This window comes from Rhinolophus sinicus, chromosome 15 (assembly GCF_057876585.1).
Source record: "Rhinolophus sinicus isolate RSI-liver-muscle chromosome 15, RSI-T2T, whole genome shotgun sequence".
Lineage (NCBI taxonomy): Eukaryota > Metazoa > Chordata > Mammalia > Chiroptera > Rhinolophidae > Rhinolophus > Rhinolophus sinicus.
The window spans coordinates 47,313,023-47,330,064 of record NC_142515.1 but is presented as its reverse complement, the minus strand read 5'-3'; the positions used below and the strand labels follow the sequence as shown (position 1 = coordinate 47,330,064).

Genomic DNA, 17,042 nt, shown 5'->3' with positions numbered 1-17,042 from the left:
GTGAGTGTCTTTAGTTGTGCTGTTGTGGCTGCCTCGATGTCCTGAAACGATTCAAAATGTTTACCTTTCATGGTCATTTTGGGAAAGAGCCAGAAGTCGCACAGTACCAGCTCTGGTGAATAAAGTGGATGAGGACACACCGCAATGTTTTTATTTGACAGAAATTGCTGTCAAACCTGAAATGATGTGTGACACAGGGCTTTTCCATTGTGATCACAAAATACAGTGAATGCTGCTGCCAAGTGCCATCCAACGGAAAGGTAGCGATCTTCAATGTGGCACGTTGAACCTTAGTAACAGTGTAAGTTTCAATTTGTTCGGTGCAGTCAATCTGGTGTGAGCTACAGTTGAGAGAAGGTGTGTTTTAAAGTGTGCCGTAAATCACCCTCCATCACAATAACGCTCCACGTCACACATTGCTTCTGGTACACGGCAATTTCTATCAAATAAAAACATTACAGTGTGTCCTCATCCACCTTATTCACCAGATTTGGCACCATGAGACTTCTGGCTCTTCCCCAAAGTCAAAATGATTCAGGACATCAAGGCAGCCACGACAGCACAACTAAAGACATTCACAAAAGAGGACTTCCAGAACTGCTTCAGAAAGAGGCAAGAATGATGGGATAAGTGTGTTCGAAGCAAGAGAAAGTATTTTGAGAGGGATTAATGGCAATGTGTCTTTTACTATAAGAAAAATTTTTTAAATGTAAACATTCACCATATATTTTTTATCACACCTCATGTCATCATACATTTGTCCAAACCCACAGAAAATGCAACACCAAGAGTGAATCCTTGGGTACACTATGGACTTTGGGTGATTATGATGTGTCAATTAGGTTCGTCACTGGTGAGAAATGTACCATTTGGGGGAGTGATGTTGATGACAGGAAAGGGGGTCTAAGTGTGGGGGCATGGGGTACATGAGAAATCTCTGTAACTCCTCAATTTTGATGTAAACCTAAAACTGCCTTTAAAAAAAACAGGGGGCCAGCCCAGTGTGTCAGGTGGTTGGAGGACCATGCTCCTAACAACGAGGTCGCAAGTTCGATTCCCACATGGGCCAGTGAGCTGCGCCCTCTACAGCTAAGATTGTGAACAACAGCTCTCCCTGAAGCTGGGCTGCCGTGAGCAGCCGGAGGTTGGCGTGAGGTGTTGTGGGTTGCTGTGTGCCGCGGTAGGCTACCGTGTGCTGCCATGAGCAGCCAGCAGCCAACGTAAGGGGCTGGCAGCTGCAAGAGCTGCCGTGAGCTGCTGTGAGCGGCTGACTGGCAACCGAGGGGAGCACAAGGCTCATAATACCACCAGCATAGGCCAGGGAGCTGTGTCCTACACAACTAGACTGAGAAACAACGGCTTGAATCGGAGTGCGGGGAAGGCGGAACGTGAAAAAAAAAAAAAAAGTCTTTTAAAAAAACTGAAAACAAAGTGCATACAGAAGCTCACTGTCAGAATATCATAAAAGAATTTATTCTTGCTTTGGATGGGATGTCAGCCCTCCCCCGTCTCCGACATCACATCTAATATATGAAGGATTTTTATGTAGAGAATCCTACAATGCAAAGCCAAGTTTGGAAACCAATGATTCAGTGCAACTTCCTCAATTTACAGGTGAGATCCAGAAAGTTAAATGACTACCAAGAGTTATCTACTAGGACAGTGGTAAAGTCAAAGCTAGATCTTCCAACTCTATCCCAATGATCTTTTTATTAATACTCAGACATTTCAAAAAGCCTAGACTGGTGTGGTAAGACTTGTTCTTAGTGACCCATGCTAGGTCACAGGTAACCAATGCTTGTTTTCTTTTTCTTTTAAGCTTTCTTTTCAAAGTACTCATGAATATTTAATGACCTATTCTGGAGGTATGCCAGAAATCAGTATTAACAACTGTTACAAGAGTTGCAAAGAAAAAAAAAAAGAGAGGAAGAGGAAACTAGATATCATGTACCCCTGCTAAAAAAACACACCATCACCTGAATGTTAGCCAAAAGAATTTAATTTGAGTTTGATCAAGTATCTGGATCCAGCTGCCAATTTACAGGCAATAACTGTATCGTGAGTGTAATCACAGAGAACTCCACAGTGCCAATGGCCCAGGTTCTTCAACAAATAATTTGGGGGAAAAAAGGGGCGGGGGGAGAAAGGCATGAAGAGGGAACATGAGATTGAAAGAGACTTAAAAGCCGTACTAATTTTTTTTAAAGGAGCAAGCCTAAGTGATTAAGAAACACAGGAAGTTTATTACCATAAATGTGAGCATAGTGGTTGCTTTTGAGGGGAAGGGGACGGAACATAAGGAGTGGTTGGCAAAGGCCTCCTTCTTGACCTGAATGGTGATTACAAGAAAATACGCCTTATAATAATTTATTTTTGTTTTGTATGGTTTTCTGTATGTTTTATTTCACAACAAAAAGGTGAAAACTGAAAAAAATAATCTCAGGTCAATAAATAATCACATTCCAGATATAACATCTTTTGAGCAAAATATTTACCTCTAAGAGATGTATCATTTTTAAAAATATACTCTATAGTTATTGATTAGATCTACACATGATCCCTAGCAATTCCAAAAATGTAATTTGAATACCAGCTATTTTTAAAAAACCACACTTAAGTGGTTCTATTTCCTTAAACATTCCCTTCTTCCTTTATTTAACCCATAAACATCAGCCATGAACTCTTAATTGACCCAGATGACATAGATTATTTTAAACCAGACAGGAAATGTTCACTACTAGACTTAAAAACAGTAAATAAAATCAAATAAATATTTAGTGAGTTTATTACATAAACAAACTGTAATGTATTTTATGGAGACTACAGAAGCACATTGATTCTCTGATCACTTAAAAAGCTTTCAACCTAGCAGGACAGATACTTACTTGTCAGATCTATAAATTAAATATGTGAGATATTAGCAGGTTCAATCTATCTCTAGAAAGACTAGATTGGTATCCCTACCCTCTCCGACTCCACAATATTAACAAGTCTTCTCTTCCACAGACCAAACACTATTTTCTTTACTCATCTTTCATTTGACACGCTCCATCCTTCTGATTAACTTGCTCTCTTTTAGGCCTCTCTTTCTCTCCATCTTTTTAAAGGAAGAGTACCAGAAGAGTAAAGTTGAAAACCAAAATATTTATTTCAGGTATAACACTAAGACGGCAATAGAAGTAATTTGGCAAAGGATCAGAACAGACAATGCAATAAAATGGCTAATAAACCTAAGTTCAACCTATCTAGTAACCAAAGAAATGCTAAATATAAAAATATCATTTTTCTGGGTGGTGAACACACAATGTGATATGTGGATGATGTATTGTAAAAATGAACACTTGAAATCTATGTAATATTACTAACCATTGTCACCCCAATAAATAATATATATGTATAAAATTTTTGCCTATCAAAATAAAAGATTAAAAAGTGATATGTAATGAAAGTTGGGTGAAACAAGACATTATAAATGGACATGTGATTTGATGCAAATTTTCCAGATTCATATGTATCAACACCCTTCAAATACTCATGTCCAGCAACTCACTTCCAGGAATTCATTCTAAGGAAATTATCTTATCCTACAGAAATTTGGAGAAAAATTTATGTATATAGATGTCTGTATTATCAAAGATACAGTGATATAGTATAAGCCATCTGAAAAATAAAAACTACATAAATATCCAGTAATAGGGAAAAGTATGCTTAATATACTACATACACATAAACATTAATTAATGCAGAGAGACTAGGAAGAAACACCCAAATTTTAACAGTGACTTCTTTCCATATGATGGGATTAAAGTTACATTATTTCCCGAACTGTCTACCATGTGTCTATATTACTTTAACAAGAAGGAAAGCAAAATTATCTTATTTTATATTTTAAAAATTATTTCAAATGTTTCACAGCTTGATTTGCTCTATAATATTACCATTCCTCAATAACACAGACTAATGAATATTGATATTTCCTAAGGTATAAGAATAATCTTATATATCACTTGATAAGGAAAAGGGGAAAAAGTGAAACCATATAGAAGGTATCATAAATGTATCTGACCACGCATAGATACATTCCAAATGTACTTAAGTTCTCTACAGAGTACCAAGAAACGAAGAGAGACACATGGTGGTAGAACAGAGCGATAAGCTACAAAGAATGATAAAGAAACTTTTACAAAGGTATACTAGAGAATTATCCTTAATCTCTAAAACTCAACTTTATGTTACGGGGAAACGAACTTTGTATGGATTGCAGCCCCACTGGAGAAACTGTCTGAAGCTAAACATGTCCAGTCACAAACACAAAATTTTGCATCCAATTTAATTTAGACTCTGCCCCTGTAAACCTTCAGTTTAAGAATCTTTCCTACAAATGTTCTAATGAATCAAGGATTTTAGCGGACCCTCTGAAAGAAAAATTCCATCTCTAATAAAATCAAATTTAGAAATAGCACAGACCACTTTGATGACTAATTCTAACATCCCCAACTAGGTAATTCTCCCAGACACATGATTTACCTTTCCTGAAACAGATTCCCCATCATAGAAAAGATAGTGTTTTTCTACTTTGCCATCTTCAGTTTTCATTTCCGCCATTTTCCTGGTTTCTCCATCATTAAGGACAACATCGATCTCACAAATGGGACCAAAAAAACCACCAAGAAAACTCTAAAATAAAAGAAAAATACTCATCGTTACCATGTTTTGCCAGTCACTATGTTTTATAATTCAATTTTAATTAAGGATGACCTACAGTTTAACAGACTGTAAATCTGTGCGTTCACAAGGAAATGAACTTACATAAAATTCTACATCAAAACTAAATAAATGTAATACAATGTGCATACAGTTAATATTGTGCTGTACACTTAATAATTTAAGATAAATTCATTACATGAGTTTTACAATAAAAAGACAAAAACTAAACAAATTTAAATATGTAATTTCAATTATTTCCATAACTACCACTACAAATAACCAAATACTTATATATACTAGAAATCTAAAAAATTCTTCACATTTGGATTTGAAAAACTACCTTTAGTCATACCTCTATGAGGTTCTTCAATTAAGCAGAAGTCATAAAATCCAAATTACTCATACAAATCCAAATTATTACAATATACTACTTCCTGTAAAATCTACTGCTACATAGGTCTGAACAGGATGTTACACTGTGTAAGCCCTTGGAAAGCAACGGGTTCTAATGGAGGAGAGTAACTAAATTTCTGTAAATTTTTCCCTCCAAAAATGTATAAGCCTGTTCTATAAATCCCAAACATGACAGAACTATAAGGGACAAAGATCAATTGCTTAAGAATGCCAAAGCATATTATAGTAATAATACAGAATCCATTAGCAATTCCAATATCAGATATACTTGTGGATTATTTTTATCAATAACGAAAGCTAGTCTTCTAGTCCTTTAAAATATTTACAGCCTCTGAGGGAGATACAAAGGTCCATCCAGGACCATCTGACAACACTCCCTGGGGCTGAATCAGTGCCCTGTACCCTGTACCCCAAAACACAGGTACTAAATAGTCAAGTGCCTTGAACCAAGAAGAAGCTTCTAAAAGGAAAGCAGAACTATAAGAGACTGAGAAAGAAGACTGAGTTTGAGAGAAAAGCTCTACATATTGTGGAACAGCTTTTAAGAAGAGACTATTACAGAATACTTAAGTGAGTGTACATGTATTGACAAATTATTACTTTTGTAGTATAAGATCTTTAAATCTGTGCAACATGAAACTTCCTTGCATTATTGCAATCTCTGAGTCTCTTCTTAGTCACCACATGCAGGTAACATGCTATATAATTCATGCATTTTAAAATAATCAATTATGCATTCCTTATATAATGACTTTAAATGCCTAATGAAAAATAACATACATATTTTACCCCTTAGTAGAGTTTTAACCAGTCTGATAATTCACTTGCTTTTCATCATTTGCACTAATGATCCCAAAGTCTTTTCCATATTCTATGTTGTCCTATTTTAGTAACAGAAGATTAGTTTTGTTAATATAATTCTATTAATTTGGATATTTAAAAATCCTTAAGTATAGATCCTTTATGACTTAACACAAAAGATAATTATAATCTGCATTTTCAACACAATTAAAATACTAAGATTGGGAGAGATTGCAAGATATTTAAAAAACTTATTCTACATATGCAGAATAGTAGGCTGAGAAATAAACTATAACACTTTAACAACGTTAAGTGAATGACGGTCATGAGAATTTAGCACTGGGTCAACATCATGTGTTTTTACTCTAAGTCATAGCAAAAATGAACTAGTCTTACTAAAAGCCTTCAGGAAATTGTGGCTGTCTTACATTTAACAAGTAAACAACACAGAGAAAAAAATCTGTGAAAAAAGTTTGTCTTTTGTTTTCCTCCTAAAAGGAGTTGAAAGATTCTCTACCCAAAGTACCACTTGTGAAGTTTTTATTTCAAGATGTGCATCTTTTGTCATTTCAAACAAAAAGTCGTAAAATTAAAATATTTTTTAAATTATTCACAATCAAATTATAATACTTCTCCTGATATGTAAAGAGAAAACAAAATACAAAATTGTCAGGATGGTGAGGCCTTGAAGAAGGGAATAAAAGTTGTAAAGAGGGTTAGGTACATTAACGTACACTTTTGCTGAAATCACAGAAGACAGTTTTGAGATCTTTAAAGTGAAAGACTACTCAGTTCTGGAAAAGATACCTTCAAGTAAGCATTTAGAACATGAGATTTTCAGGAGCAATACTAGACAGACAATTAATATACAAGTTAAAAGTCTTAGGTAGCCCTTAAATAATTAGTCTGCAATATATGACTATTAAAACATTATTAGCAATTGTTTTTACACTTTTCTAATCGTGGCCTAAACCTCGTATCACTGACTTTACGTTAATTTAAGATTTTTTTCATATTAAGATATAATTTATAAACCCAATATTGAGCATGACCATCTAGCCAAATTACATGTGGATACATTAAAAGACAACAAACTTTTAGCTCCCACTGAAGAAATTTCACTAGGTCAAGTGGATGAAAAGAAATGCACCTCAAGGTGAGGCAGAAGGGAGGCTCTCACAATTTACTCAGCCCATACACAAGCAATGAAACAGCAAATTTTCATACATATATTACACATGTGCCCATTTCAGTGTTCAAAGCCTTACAATTTAGTTTGACTAATCTGAAAATAAAAATAAATCGCTCTTGACCATAATTCAAAAGCTTACTAAAAGCAGTAATTTTAAATAGAAGCACAAAACTAGGAAGGCCTTTTAAGTTTTCTTTGCAAATTATATTCAATTAAAGAAAGACTCCCAAGTAGGCAAAGTCCCCCAATACTTCCTTCTTAGTATTTATCACAACCGCAATTTCCAATTAAACAAATAATTACACAAATGTTTATCTAGACTGTAAACTACAAGAGAGCAAGGTCTGTTTCAGTATTGCTCACCGCCCCTGAGCACACCTAATTATCTGTTGAATGAAAGGAAAAAAGGCTCCAAGTTTAAGAATGAACATGTCAATCTTATGCAAAGTAAGTAAAGAGTATTTATTCAAAGTAACTTTTAAAAAATAAACCTAGCTTGGTCTTTAGCCAAAAGTCTCACGCAGTTTGAGCCGTTGAGCTTTGGTAAAGCAGGTGGTATAAGAACACACAGTAGGTGCCTAACATATGCTTGCTAAATGAAACGAATATTACCATAAAATGAGCGAAATGAGATCCAATCTAGAGAGTGTCAACACACACAAAGTTAAACGCCATCGTGCCCACGCTTGTGCTTCCCACTAACTGTGGCTCGAGTACTCTGATTTGCCTCCCTCAACTCCCTAGGCCATTTCAACATCCCAGAGCGTTAAGTTTCTACCGTAGAAATGGCTTGGGGAAGGAAATGAAAGCCAATGCTTAAACCAGCGGACCCAAAACTTAGTCTTTTCAGTTAAAAATGTCCCCATTCCAAGGTCCTTTTCTTTCTCTCTCTCATTCTACAAGTGTCAACATCAGGCTGAACTGGGGTCAGGAAATCGCATAATGTCAGTTTATCAAGCTCGTGACACACTGGAAGAGAGTGACCCAGTCCCCTTCCACCCGAGTCCGGAACTGGGGGACTCCAGGGTCATCCTACCTGAAGGGAAGCGAGGCCGCCCGGGAGGGGAGGAGGGACTGGCTACCTTGGAGGGGGAGGCAGTGGCGAGCCCCCGCAGAGGCGGGGTCCGAGTACCCAGCCAGGGCCCCCACAGCCGATCCAGGAACGCGGGCAGAGGCTCTGACATGGCCGGGAGAGCGCGCCGCCTCCTGCGAATGCTCTGGCCTCGCCGAGACCGGGAAGAGACGGCGCCGCCCGCACTTCCCCGACCCCGCCGTGGTCAGACAGGCCTAAGGCCGTGGTCAGACAGGCTCCCCGCCCCGCTAGCCTGCCTCCTTCTGCCGCTCCCTGCGGCCCCTCCCGCGACGCCAAGCCCGCAGTTGGCCGTCTCGCGGCGCGCTCCGGGGTGAGGGCTGGAAGCGAGCGCGCGGGCCGCCGCGCACTCACCATTGTCAGCGCCGCGCCGTCGCGTCCCCCCCACTTCACTCCTCTTCGCTCAGGAGAACTCCCAGCGCCGGAGCCCCGTCACGTGACCTTGGGCCTCCCACCGCATGTGACCCCTCCCTTCCTCTCTTCCCTTCCCCCAGCACCGGTCTCCTCCGGCTCTCTGGCCCCGCCCTACTGGCCTGCCAGGCCCGGCGAGGAGAGGCTGTTTGGAGGCGGGGCCTTGTGCTCCACCCCGCAACGGAGGGGGCGGAGCCACTGAGTTGTCGTAAAGAGGGAGGGGCCTGAGGGGCCGCAAGCTCTCTAGGTCTTCTTTGCTCTCTTTTCCGTCACGTGACGGGTGGTTCGATGTTGGGTTTTGCTGCATTGATTCTTCTTCCCTGAGAAAGTTTGAGTAGCTGGGGAAGGAGGAAGGTGAGAGAGTTTGTTGCAGAGGCGCTCTCTGCGGTTAGGTTACTGACCCCCGAGGGGAAGGGAAGCAGTTACCCGGGGCCCTGCTTCCTTAGGCCTCGCAGGATAGGTGCTCTCTTAATCCAGGGGTGAGGCATTATTGCACCTTTCTTGAACTCTACCCAGCTCCCTCTTCCCCTGAGAGCTTCTGGGTTTTGAGAACTTGTTAACTTTGTTGACTCTGAAGAGACTACCAATAGAAAAAAATGTTAGGGTACTACATCCGTTGCTGCCTGAAGTACACAGTCCGGAGAACTATCCGCCCCGAGCTGCTAGAGGCTTCACAGATCGGTTGTATCACCCTGCCATTCCGTGAGAGGGAAAAGCCTTCTTAAAAAGCCTGATGATGCTTCTAAAGAGTACTCTGGCTTTAACCGCATCCTAATCACTAGTGTAAGCCTGGAGGACCTCCAGATGATGGAATACTGTTTTAGGATTTCAAAACTTAGTGGCGAACCACCACAGTGCAGTCTATACATAACCGAAGAAGAAGGAAAAAAGTCACTCAGAATGCACCATAATTATCCCATCATAACAAAACAAAATCAAGCTTGTGAGGCAGGGCCATAAAGCAAGTCTCAAATTTAAGAGGCTTGAAATTAGAGTATGGTTACTAACCACAATAGAATTAAACTAGAAATAACAAAAAGGTTAGCCCGAAAATCCACAAATATTTGGAAACTAAGCAACATAATTCTAAATCACTGTGGCAAAGACAATAGTGGAAATTTAAAAATAGATTCAAGTAAAAGATGAAAGTACAACGTAACAATTAATGGGATACAACTGAAGTAGTATTTCGAGGGATATCTGTAGTTTAAATGCATATATTTGTAAAGAAAGATTTAAAATCAATCTACATTCACATGAGGAAGCTTGAAAAAAGCATGCGGAGGGGGCATGAGGTATATGCGAACTCTACTTTGGGCTCAGTTTTGCTGTGAGCCTAAAATTGCTCAAAAAAGTAAAGTCTTATTTAAAAAATAAAAAGCCCTTGCATATATGATCAAGTGATCTTTGATAAAGGTGACTTGACGACTTAATGGGGGAAAGGACAGTCTCTTCAACAAATAGTGTTGGGAAAACTGGATATCCACATGCAAAAGATTGAAGTTGGACCCTTATCTTACACCATATGTAAAAGTAACTCAAAATGGATTAAAGACTTAAACATAAGACCTAAAACTATAAACCTCCTAGAAGAAAACATAGAGAAAAATCTTCACAACAATAGAGTTGTCAATGATTTCTTGGCTATGACACCAAAAACACAGGCGACAGTCAAATGGGACTACATCAAATTTAGAAACTTTTGTTCAGCAAAGGACACAACAGAGTGAAAGGTAACCTATGGAATGGGAGAAAATATTTGTAAGTCGTATAGCTAATTAGGTGTCCAGAATATATAAAGAACTACAACTCAGTAACAAAAAGAAATCAAATAACCCGATTAAACATTGGGCAAAGGACTTGAATAGACATTTCTCCAAAGATGATATACAAATGTCCAAGCATCTGAAAAGATGCTCAACATCACTAATCATCAGAGAAATGCAAATCAAAACCAGGAGGTATCACCTCACACCCATTAGGATGGTTACTATAAAAATAAAAATAAATTTAAAAAGAGCTGCCCGGTGGCTCAGGTGGTTGGCGCGCCATGCTCCTAATGCTGAGGTCACCCCTTCGATTCCCACATGGGCCAGTGAGCTGTGCCCTCTACAGCTAAGATTGTGAACAACAGCTCTCCCTGGATCTGGGCTGCTGTGAGAAGCCGGAGGTTTTCGTGAGCTGCCATGGGCTACCGTGTGCCAGCATGAGCTGTTGGTGGCCAGTATGAGTGGCCAGCAGCCAGCGTGAGTGGCCGCCAGCTGGCGAGAGCTGCCGTGAGCTGCTGTGAGCGGCCGACCGACAACTGGCAACCGACTGCCTCAGCGAGGGGGAGTGCAAGGCTCATAATACCAGCATGGACCAAGGAGCTGTGTCCTGCACAACTAGACTGAGAAACAACAGCTTGAACCGGAGTGTGGAAGGTGGGGAAGGCGGAAGAAGGGGGGAAAAAAATCAAGGTAACAAATGTGAGAGAGGATGTAGAGAAATTGGAACCTTTATACGCTGTTGGTGGGATTGCAAAATGGTGTAACCCCTATGGAAAATACTGCAGAGGGTCTTCAAAAAATTGAGAATATAATTACTGTACGATCCAGCAATCCCATTTCTGGTATATATCTAAAAGAAAAGTAGGGTCTCAAAGAGATATTTGGATACCCAAATTTATAGCACATATGAACACTCATGTTCATTTAGACTAGCCAAGAGATAGAAATAATCCAAATGTTCATGGACAGATGAATGGAATAATCTTCCATCTAAAAAGAAAGGAAATCCTGTCACATGCTACAACATGGATGAATCTTGAGGACATTATGCTAAGTGAAATAAGCCAGTCACAAAAAGATAAACTGTATGATTCCACTTATATGAGGTAGCTAAAGTAGTCAAATTCTTAGAAACAGACAGTAGAATGGTGGTTACCAGAGATTGGGGGTAGGAGGAAAGGAGAGTTGTTAATAGGTACAGAGTTTCAGGTTTGCAAGATGAAAAAGTTCTGGAGATCTGTTTTACAACAATATGAATATACTTAATGCTACTGAACTGCACACTGTAAAATGGTTAAGATGGTATATTTTATGTTATGTATTTTTCTCTCACAGTAAAAAACGCAAATTAAACTCTAAGAGAGTAGAAGGAAGGAAAATAAAGAAAAGAACAGAAGTCAATAGAATAGAAAATAGGCAAGCAAATAGAGGAGAGCAAGAAAGCAAAAAGTTGGTACTTTGAAAGGTTAACATATTTTAAAGCCCCTAGCAATACTGATTAAGAAAATATGGTGCAAACACAAATTAACAATATTAGGAATGAAAAAGAAGACATCACTTTAGATCCTACAGACATCAAAAGGATAATAGGGAATATATGAACAATTTTTATTTCCATAAGTTTGACAACTTAGAGGAAATGGACACCTTCCATAAAACAAAACTTTCTGAAATGAACATAAGAAGAAATACAAAATCTGAACAGTCCTACATCAGTTAAAGAAATTGAATCTTCCTACCCTTAAACACCTCTAGGCCATAGAATTCACTGGTGAGTTCTACCAAAATGTAAGGAAGAAATAATTCCAAGCTTTTTACACAAACTTTTAAAGAGAATATAAGAAGAGAGAACACATGCCAACTCCTTTTTGAGGCAATCATAATCCTGATACCAAAATCTGACAAGGACATTACAGAAAAGAAAATTGCATGTTAATATCCTTCATAAACTTAGCTGCAAAAATCCTACATGCAGTTTATAAGGCAGAAATTTCTGTGAAAACAGTTATCTGTGTATTAGCCCTACACTGTGATTAAATATTCTCCTTTGTGTCTCTGAAAAATTCCTATTTAGTAGAGTAAGACAACATCTTTATACATGTTTTAAAATTCATTTCTATTATTGTTGATGCTCGATACAAATGACAATATAGATAAAATGTGAAATAAAACAAGTACAGAGTCCTTTTACGTAGGACTGTAAAGAAAATTAAGGATAAATCAAAGGAGAAAGAATGAGTTTCATGTTTTCCCCCTAGACTGTTTTTATTATAGGAATCTCTGTCAGATAACTGAGAGTATTTGCTGGAGCCAGATATTTGCATTCTGGGATCCTGACATTCACTCATTAAACACATACTTATTGAGTGCTCACTGAATGCTAGTTTTTCTTCTAGGCTGTAGGGGTAGAGCAAAGAAGGAGAAGGAGGAGGAGGAGGAGGAGGAGGAGGAGGAGGAGGAGGAGGAGGAGGTTCTTCCTCCCAAGGAGCTTGAATTTAGTGTAAGAAATAGTCAAGAAACAAGTAATTAAATAAAATATTTTCAGTGAAAAAAAGCACAAGCAGAAATAAACATGGGGACATGATGGGTTGAAAAGGGCTATTTTTAGATAGGTGGTAGAAAGTGACATTTAAACTGAAACCTGAAAGGATGAGTCACCTATCAAAAGAACTGAAGGAAGAGTCCATTCCAGGCAGAAAGAATAGCAAATACAAAGGTCCTAAACTAAGAAAAGGCTTGGTTCTTTCCAGTAATGGAAAGACAGGGTAACTGAAGCCTAGTGAATGACAGGGACAGTAAATAATACAGGTTGAGGACAAATGAGAGAACAGTTGAGTATAATGAGATCTATAGGTGTTGCTCCCTTACCTCCAGATTCAGGAGGATTGTTGGGTCAGAATTTTAAAGCAACATTTTGCCTGTGTATCTCTTCACAACCATCAGGAGAACTGTCTTCTTCCAACCTCATTCCACCAGAGCACGCTGTTTCTTCTCTTTGAATATAGTCTGTCTTCTCTACGAGACTTAGGGAAGGGACTAAAAGCTACAACTTCATCCCACACCTCTCCAACCAACCGCAACACCTAAAACTCAGTAAATCCACAAAAATATTTTGTTTTGTTTTTTAATTAGTAGATCTAATGGGAGATCAACTTTTTTATTTCATTAGGATCAGACCATACAACTGATTATTGGAGAGTGCTAATGTCCTGATTCCCAGTACAGAATTCTTTTTAACTCTATCACACTGCCCACTTGACCTTAGTAAGTAGGACTGTAGTCAAAGCACATTTAATAAGTCAGATAGAATCTGCAATATCAGGCATACCAACATTCACATTATAGGGGTACCAGAAGGAGAAGAGAGAGAGCAAGGAACTGAAAACCTTTTTGAAGAAGTAATGTCAGAAAACTTCCCTAGCCTAGTGAAGGAAATAGACATTCAAGCCCAGGAAGCACAGTGTCCCAAACAAGATGAACCCAAAGAGGCCCACACCAAGACACAGCATAATTAAAATGCCAAAGGTTAAATACAAAGAGAGAATCTTAAAAGCAGCAAGAGAAAAGCAGTTAGTTACCTACAAAGGAGCCCCCATACGACTGTTAGCTGATTTCTCAACAGCAATTTTGTAGGGAAGAAGGGAGTGGCAAGAAATATTCCAAGTGATGAAAAACAATGACATACAACCAAGATTGCTCTACCCAGCAAGGCTGTCGTTTAGAATTGAAGGATAGATAAGGAGCTTCCCAGACAAGAAAAAGCTGAAGGAGTTCATCATCACCAAACCAGTATTACAAGGAATCTTAGAGGGACTTCTTTAAGATGGGAGGGGGTTAAGGACGGGTGAAAGGGGAAGGGATTAAGAAGTACAAATTGGGTGTTATACAGCAGTCATGGGGATGGAGGCTATAGCATAAGGAATATAGTCAACAATATTGTACTAACTAGGTATGGGGCCAGGTAGGTACTAGATCTATCAGGGTGACAGATGGAAATGGGGTTGGGGTCAGAGTGGAAAAGGTGAAGGCATTAAGAAATATAAATTGATAGTTAATACAGTATGGGGCAAATAATCACAATATTGTAAAGATCATGTAAGGTGCCCGATGGGCACTGGACTTATCAGGGGGATCACTTCATAGACTTTGTAAACAAAAGTGCCAGGTTTAGGTAAAAAAGTATTAGGTGAGAATATAATTTGAGCCTCTATCTACCAGGAACCAGTTAGGATAAGGCATGTATTTAAATTCACGAAGTCTAAAAAGTCTAAAAGTCTATTAATGACTGTGACAGTGTCAGGCAGCAGCTATTTGCAGAGTTAACAGCCAAAGCTAAGGAAACAGAATCAAATACAAATACACCCCAAAAAAATCTAATTTAAAGCATATCATTGAGTATAAAAACACTTTTTTCTCTTAACCTTCCAGACCAGATAGAATATATTCTGCTTAGCAACTTCACCCTGCTGCTGTAATCAAGGTACACATTCTTGTTTCCTTTTTTGAGTTACCATTGTAAATGCCAAATGTTTCTTTCACAATATACAGTTATTTTCTTTGTTTTTCTTTCTTTCTTTTTAAACTTTTATTTATTTTAAGTGTGTTTTTCCAGGACCCATCAGCTCCAAGTCAAGTAGTTGTTTCAATCTAGTTGTGGAGGACGCAGCTCACAGTGGCCCATGTGGGGATGGAACCCGCAACCTTGTTGTTAAGAGCACCACGCTCTAACCGACTGAGCTAACCGGCCATCCCCAGTTATTTTCTTAAATGTACCCATACTTAATGTTTTACCTCATTGCTCCCCTTTTCTTTTTTGAGTTATAATTTACATACATAAGTTTTAAGTATACAGTTTGATCAGTTTTGACAAATGCATATGGCTTTAACCCACACTTTTATCAAGATGTACAATGCTGCCATCCACCCCAGAAAACTTTCTCATATCCTCTTAGTCAATGCCATCTCCTAAAGTCAACCACTGTTCTAAGTTTTTTCAATATTGGTTGGTTTTGGGTGCTTTATATTGTCATAGTAATTAAATCATACAGTAAGTACTATTTTGTGTCTCATTTCACTCACTAAACACAATGATTTTGAAATTCATTCATGTTTTTCTATGTATTAACAATTTGTCTCTTTTTATTGCTTAGTAGTATTCCATTGTATGAATAAATCACAAAATATCTTTTTTCCTGTTAACAGACATCTGTTTTGTGAATAAAGTGCTATCAACATTCATGAACAAGTCCTTTTGTGAACATACTTAAAGTGGAATTGCTGTGTAAGGTAGGTATATATTTAATTTTGTAAGAAACTATCACACCGTTTTCTAAAATGGTTGTGCCATTTTACCCTCCCATCAGCAGTACATGAAAATTTAGTATCTCTATATCTTTGCCATTTGGTGTTGTCAATGTTTTCAATATTAGCCATTGTTACGGGTGTGTCGTTATATCACTGTGGTTTTAATTTGCATTTCCCTGGTAATTAACAATGTAGTATACCTCCCTTTGTGAGTGTCTGTCAAAACTTTGGACAATCTTTTATTGGGATGTTTGCCTTCTTATTGAGTTATAATTTATTAAATATTTTGGATACAATTCTGTATCAAATATATTAATTGCAAATATTTTCTCCCAGTCTGTAGCTTGCCTATTTATTTTCTTACTGTTTTTAGATGACCTTAGAATTTGGATTTTACATTTAAATATGTGATCCATCTCAAATTAAATTTTGCAAATAATGTGAGGTAGGATTTGAGGGTTTATTGGTGTCCACATGATAAATGACTGACTGACAAATAGAACCCAAAAGGTAAAAGAACCTACATGGATTATATACTGTTTCCCCTATGTGCCGGAGAATATTTACATTAATTTCTCTACCTTCCTGTGCACCAGGCAAGACTAACATTCACTTTCATTCAATCCCTGTTAGACTCTAAGCTCAAGGACAAAGGCTGTCTGATGTGTCTTTGTTGCCTTCTGTATCCCAAGCACCAAGCACAGTACCTGGCACATAGATGGACTCTTTAAAATAATCTTATGAAGTAGCTATAACACACATTTTCATGATTATAATTTTTTAGAGGCTTACTATGAGCCAGGCACTGAGATAATCATATCTCATGCATTGCCTCAGTTAGTCTTCACTATAACCCATTGGGCTAATATTGTGAACCTATAGTGCAGATAATGATAATAGCTTGTGTTTATCGATCACTCAATCAGTGACATTGTTCCAGGTACACTATATACATTATTTAATCTTCTCAACAAACCTATAACGTAGGCACTATTAGCTTCATTTTAAAGAGGAGGAAACTATAGTACAAAGAGGTTAAGTAACTCATCCAAGGTTACCTAGTTGGTAAGTGAGAGAGCTTTGAACCAAAGTGATCTGACTCCAGGTCCACGCAATTAACCCTTCACTACATGGCTCTCCCTAGACAAGCTTAGCAAAACTGAGTAATTTGCCTTAAGTTACAAAGCTAATAAAGAGTGAAATTGGTATTTAAGTCAGGACTTTGCAATCCTAAGGCTCATACTTTTTCTATTAGTCTAATTACCTTTGTAAACATAGAAATATATTCTATTTCCTTTGTGGCAAGTTTAAGATCTTTCTTAATAAAAGTGTCATTGATAAAAATCAACCTAGA

General features: G+C 38.1%; 1 protein-coding gene across 4 annotated transcripts in view; it reads right to left on the bottom strand.

The window, feature by feature from the left end:
* Positions 1–8,759, bottom strand: part of VPS26A (VPS26 retromer complex component A) — a 28,878-nt gene extending 20,119 nt beyond the window's left edge. Inside the window, exons 1-2 of one of the 4 annotated variants that reach the window (XM_019731726.3) lie at positions 8,559–8,759; positions 4,528–4,677 (exon numbers count right to left, since the gene is read on the bottom strand). In XM_019731726.3, the coding sequence (XP_019587285.1) occupies positions 4,528–4,677; positions 8,559–8,561 (153 nt within the window). In that variant the 5' untranslated portion in view covers positions 8,562–8,759. Of the gene's footprint in view, positions 1–4,527; positions 4,678–5,901; positions 6,004–8,150 lie in introns of those variants that run through there. The other 3 variants (XM_019731727.3, XM_019731725.3, XM_074339532.2) reach the window with 3 other exon arrangements.
* Positions 8,760–17,042: the final 8,283 nt, after the last annotated feature.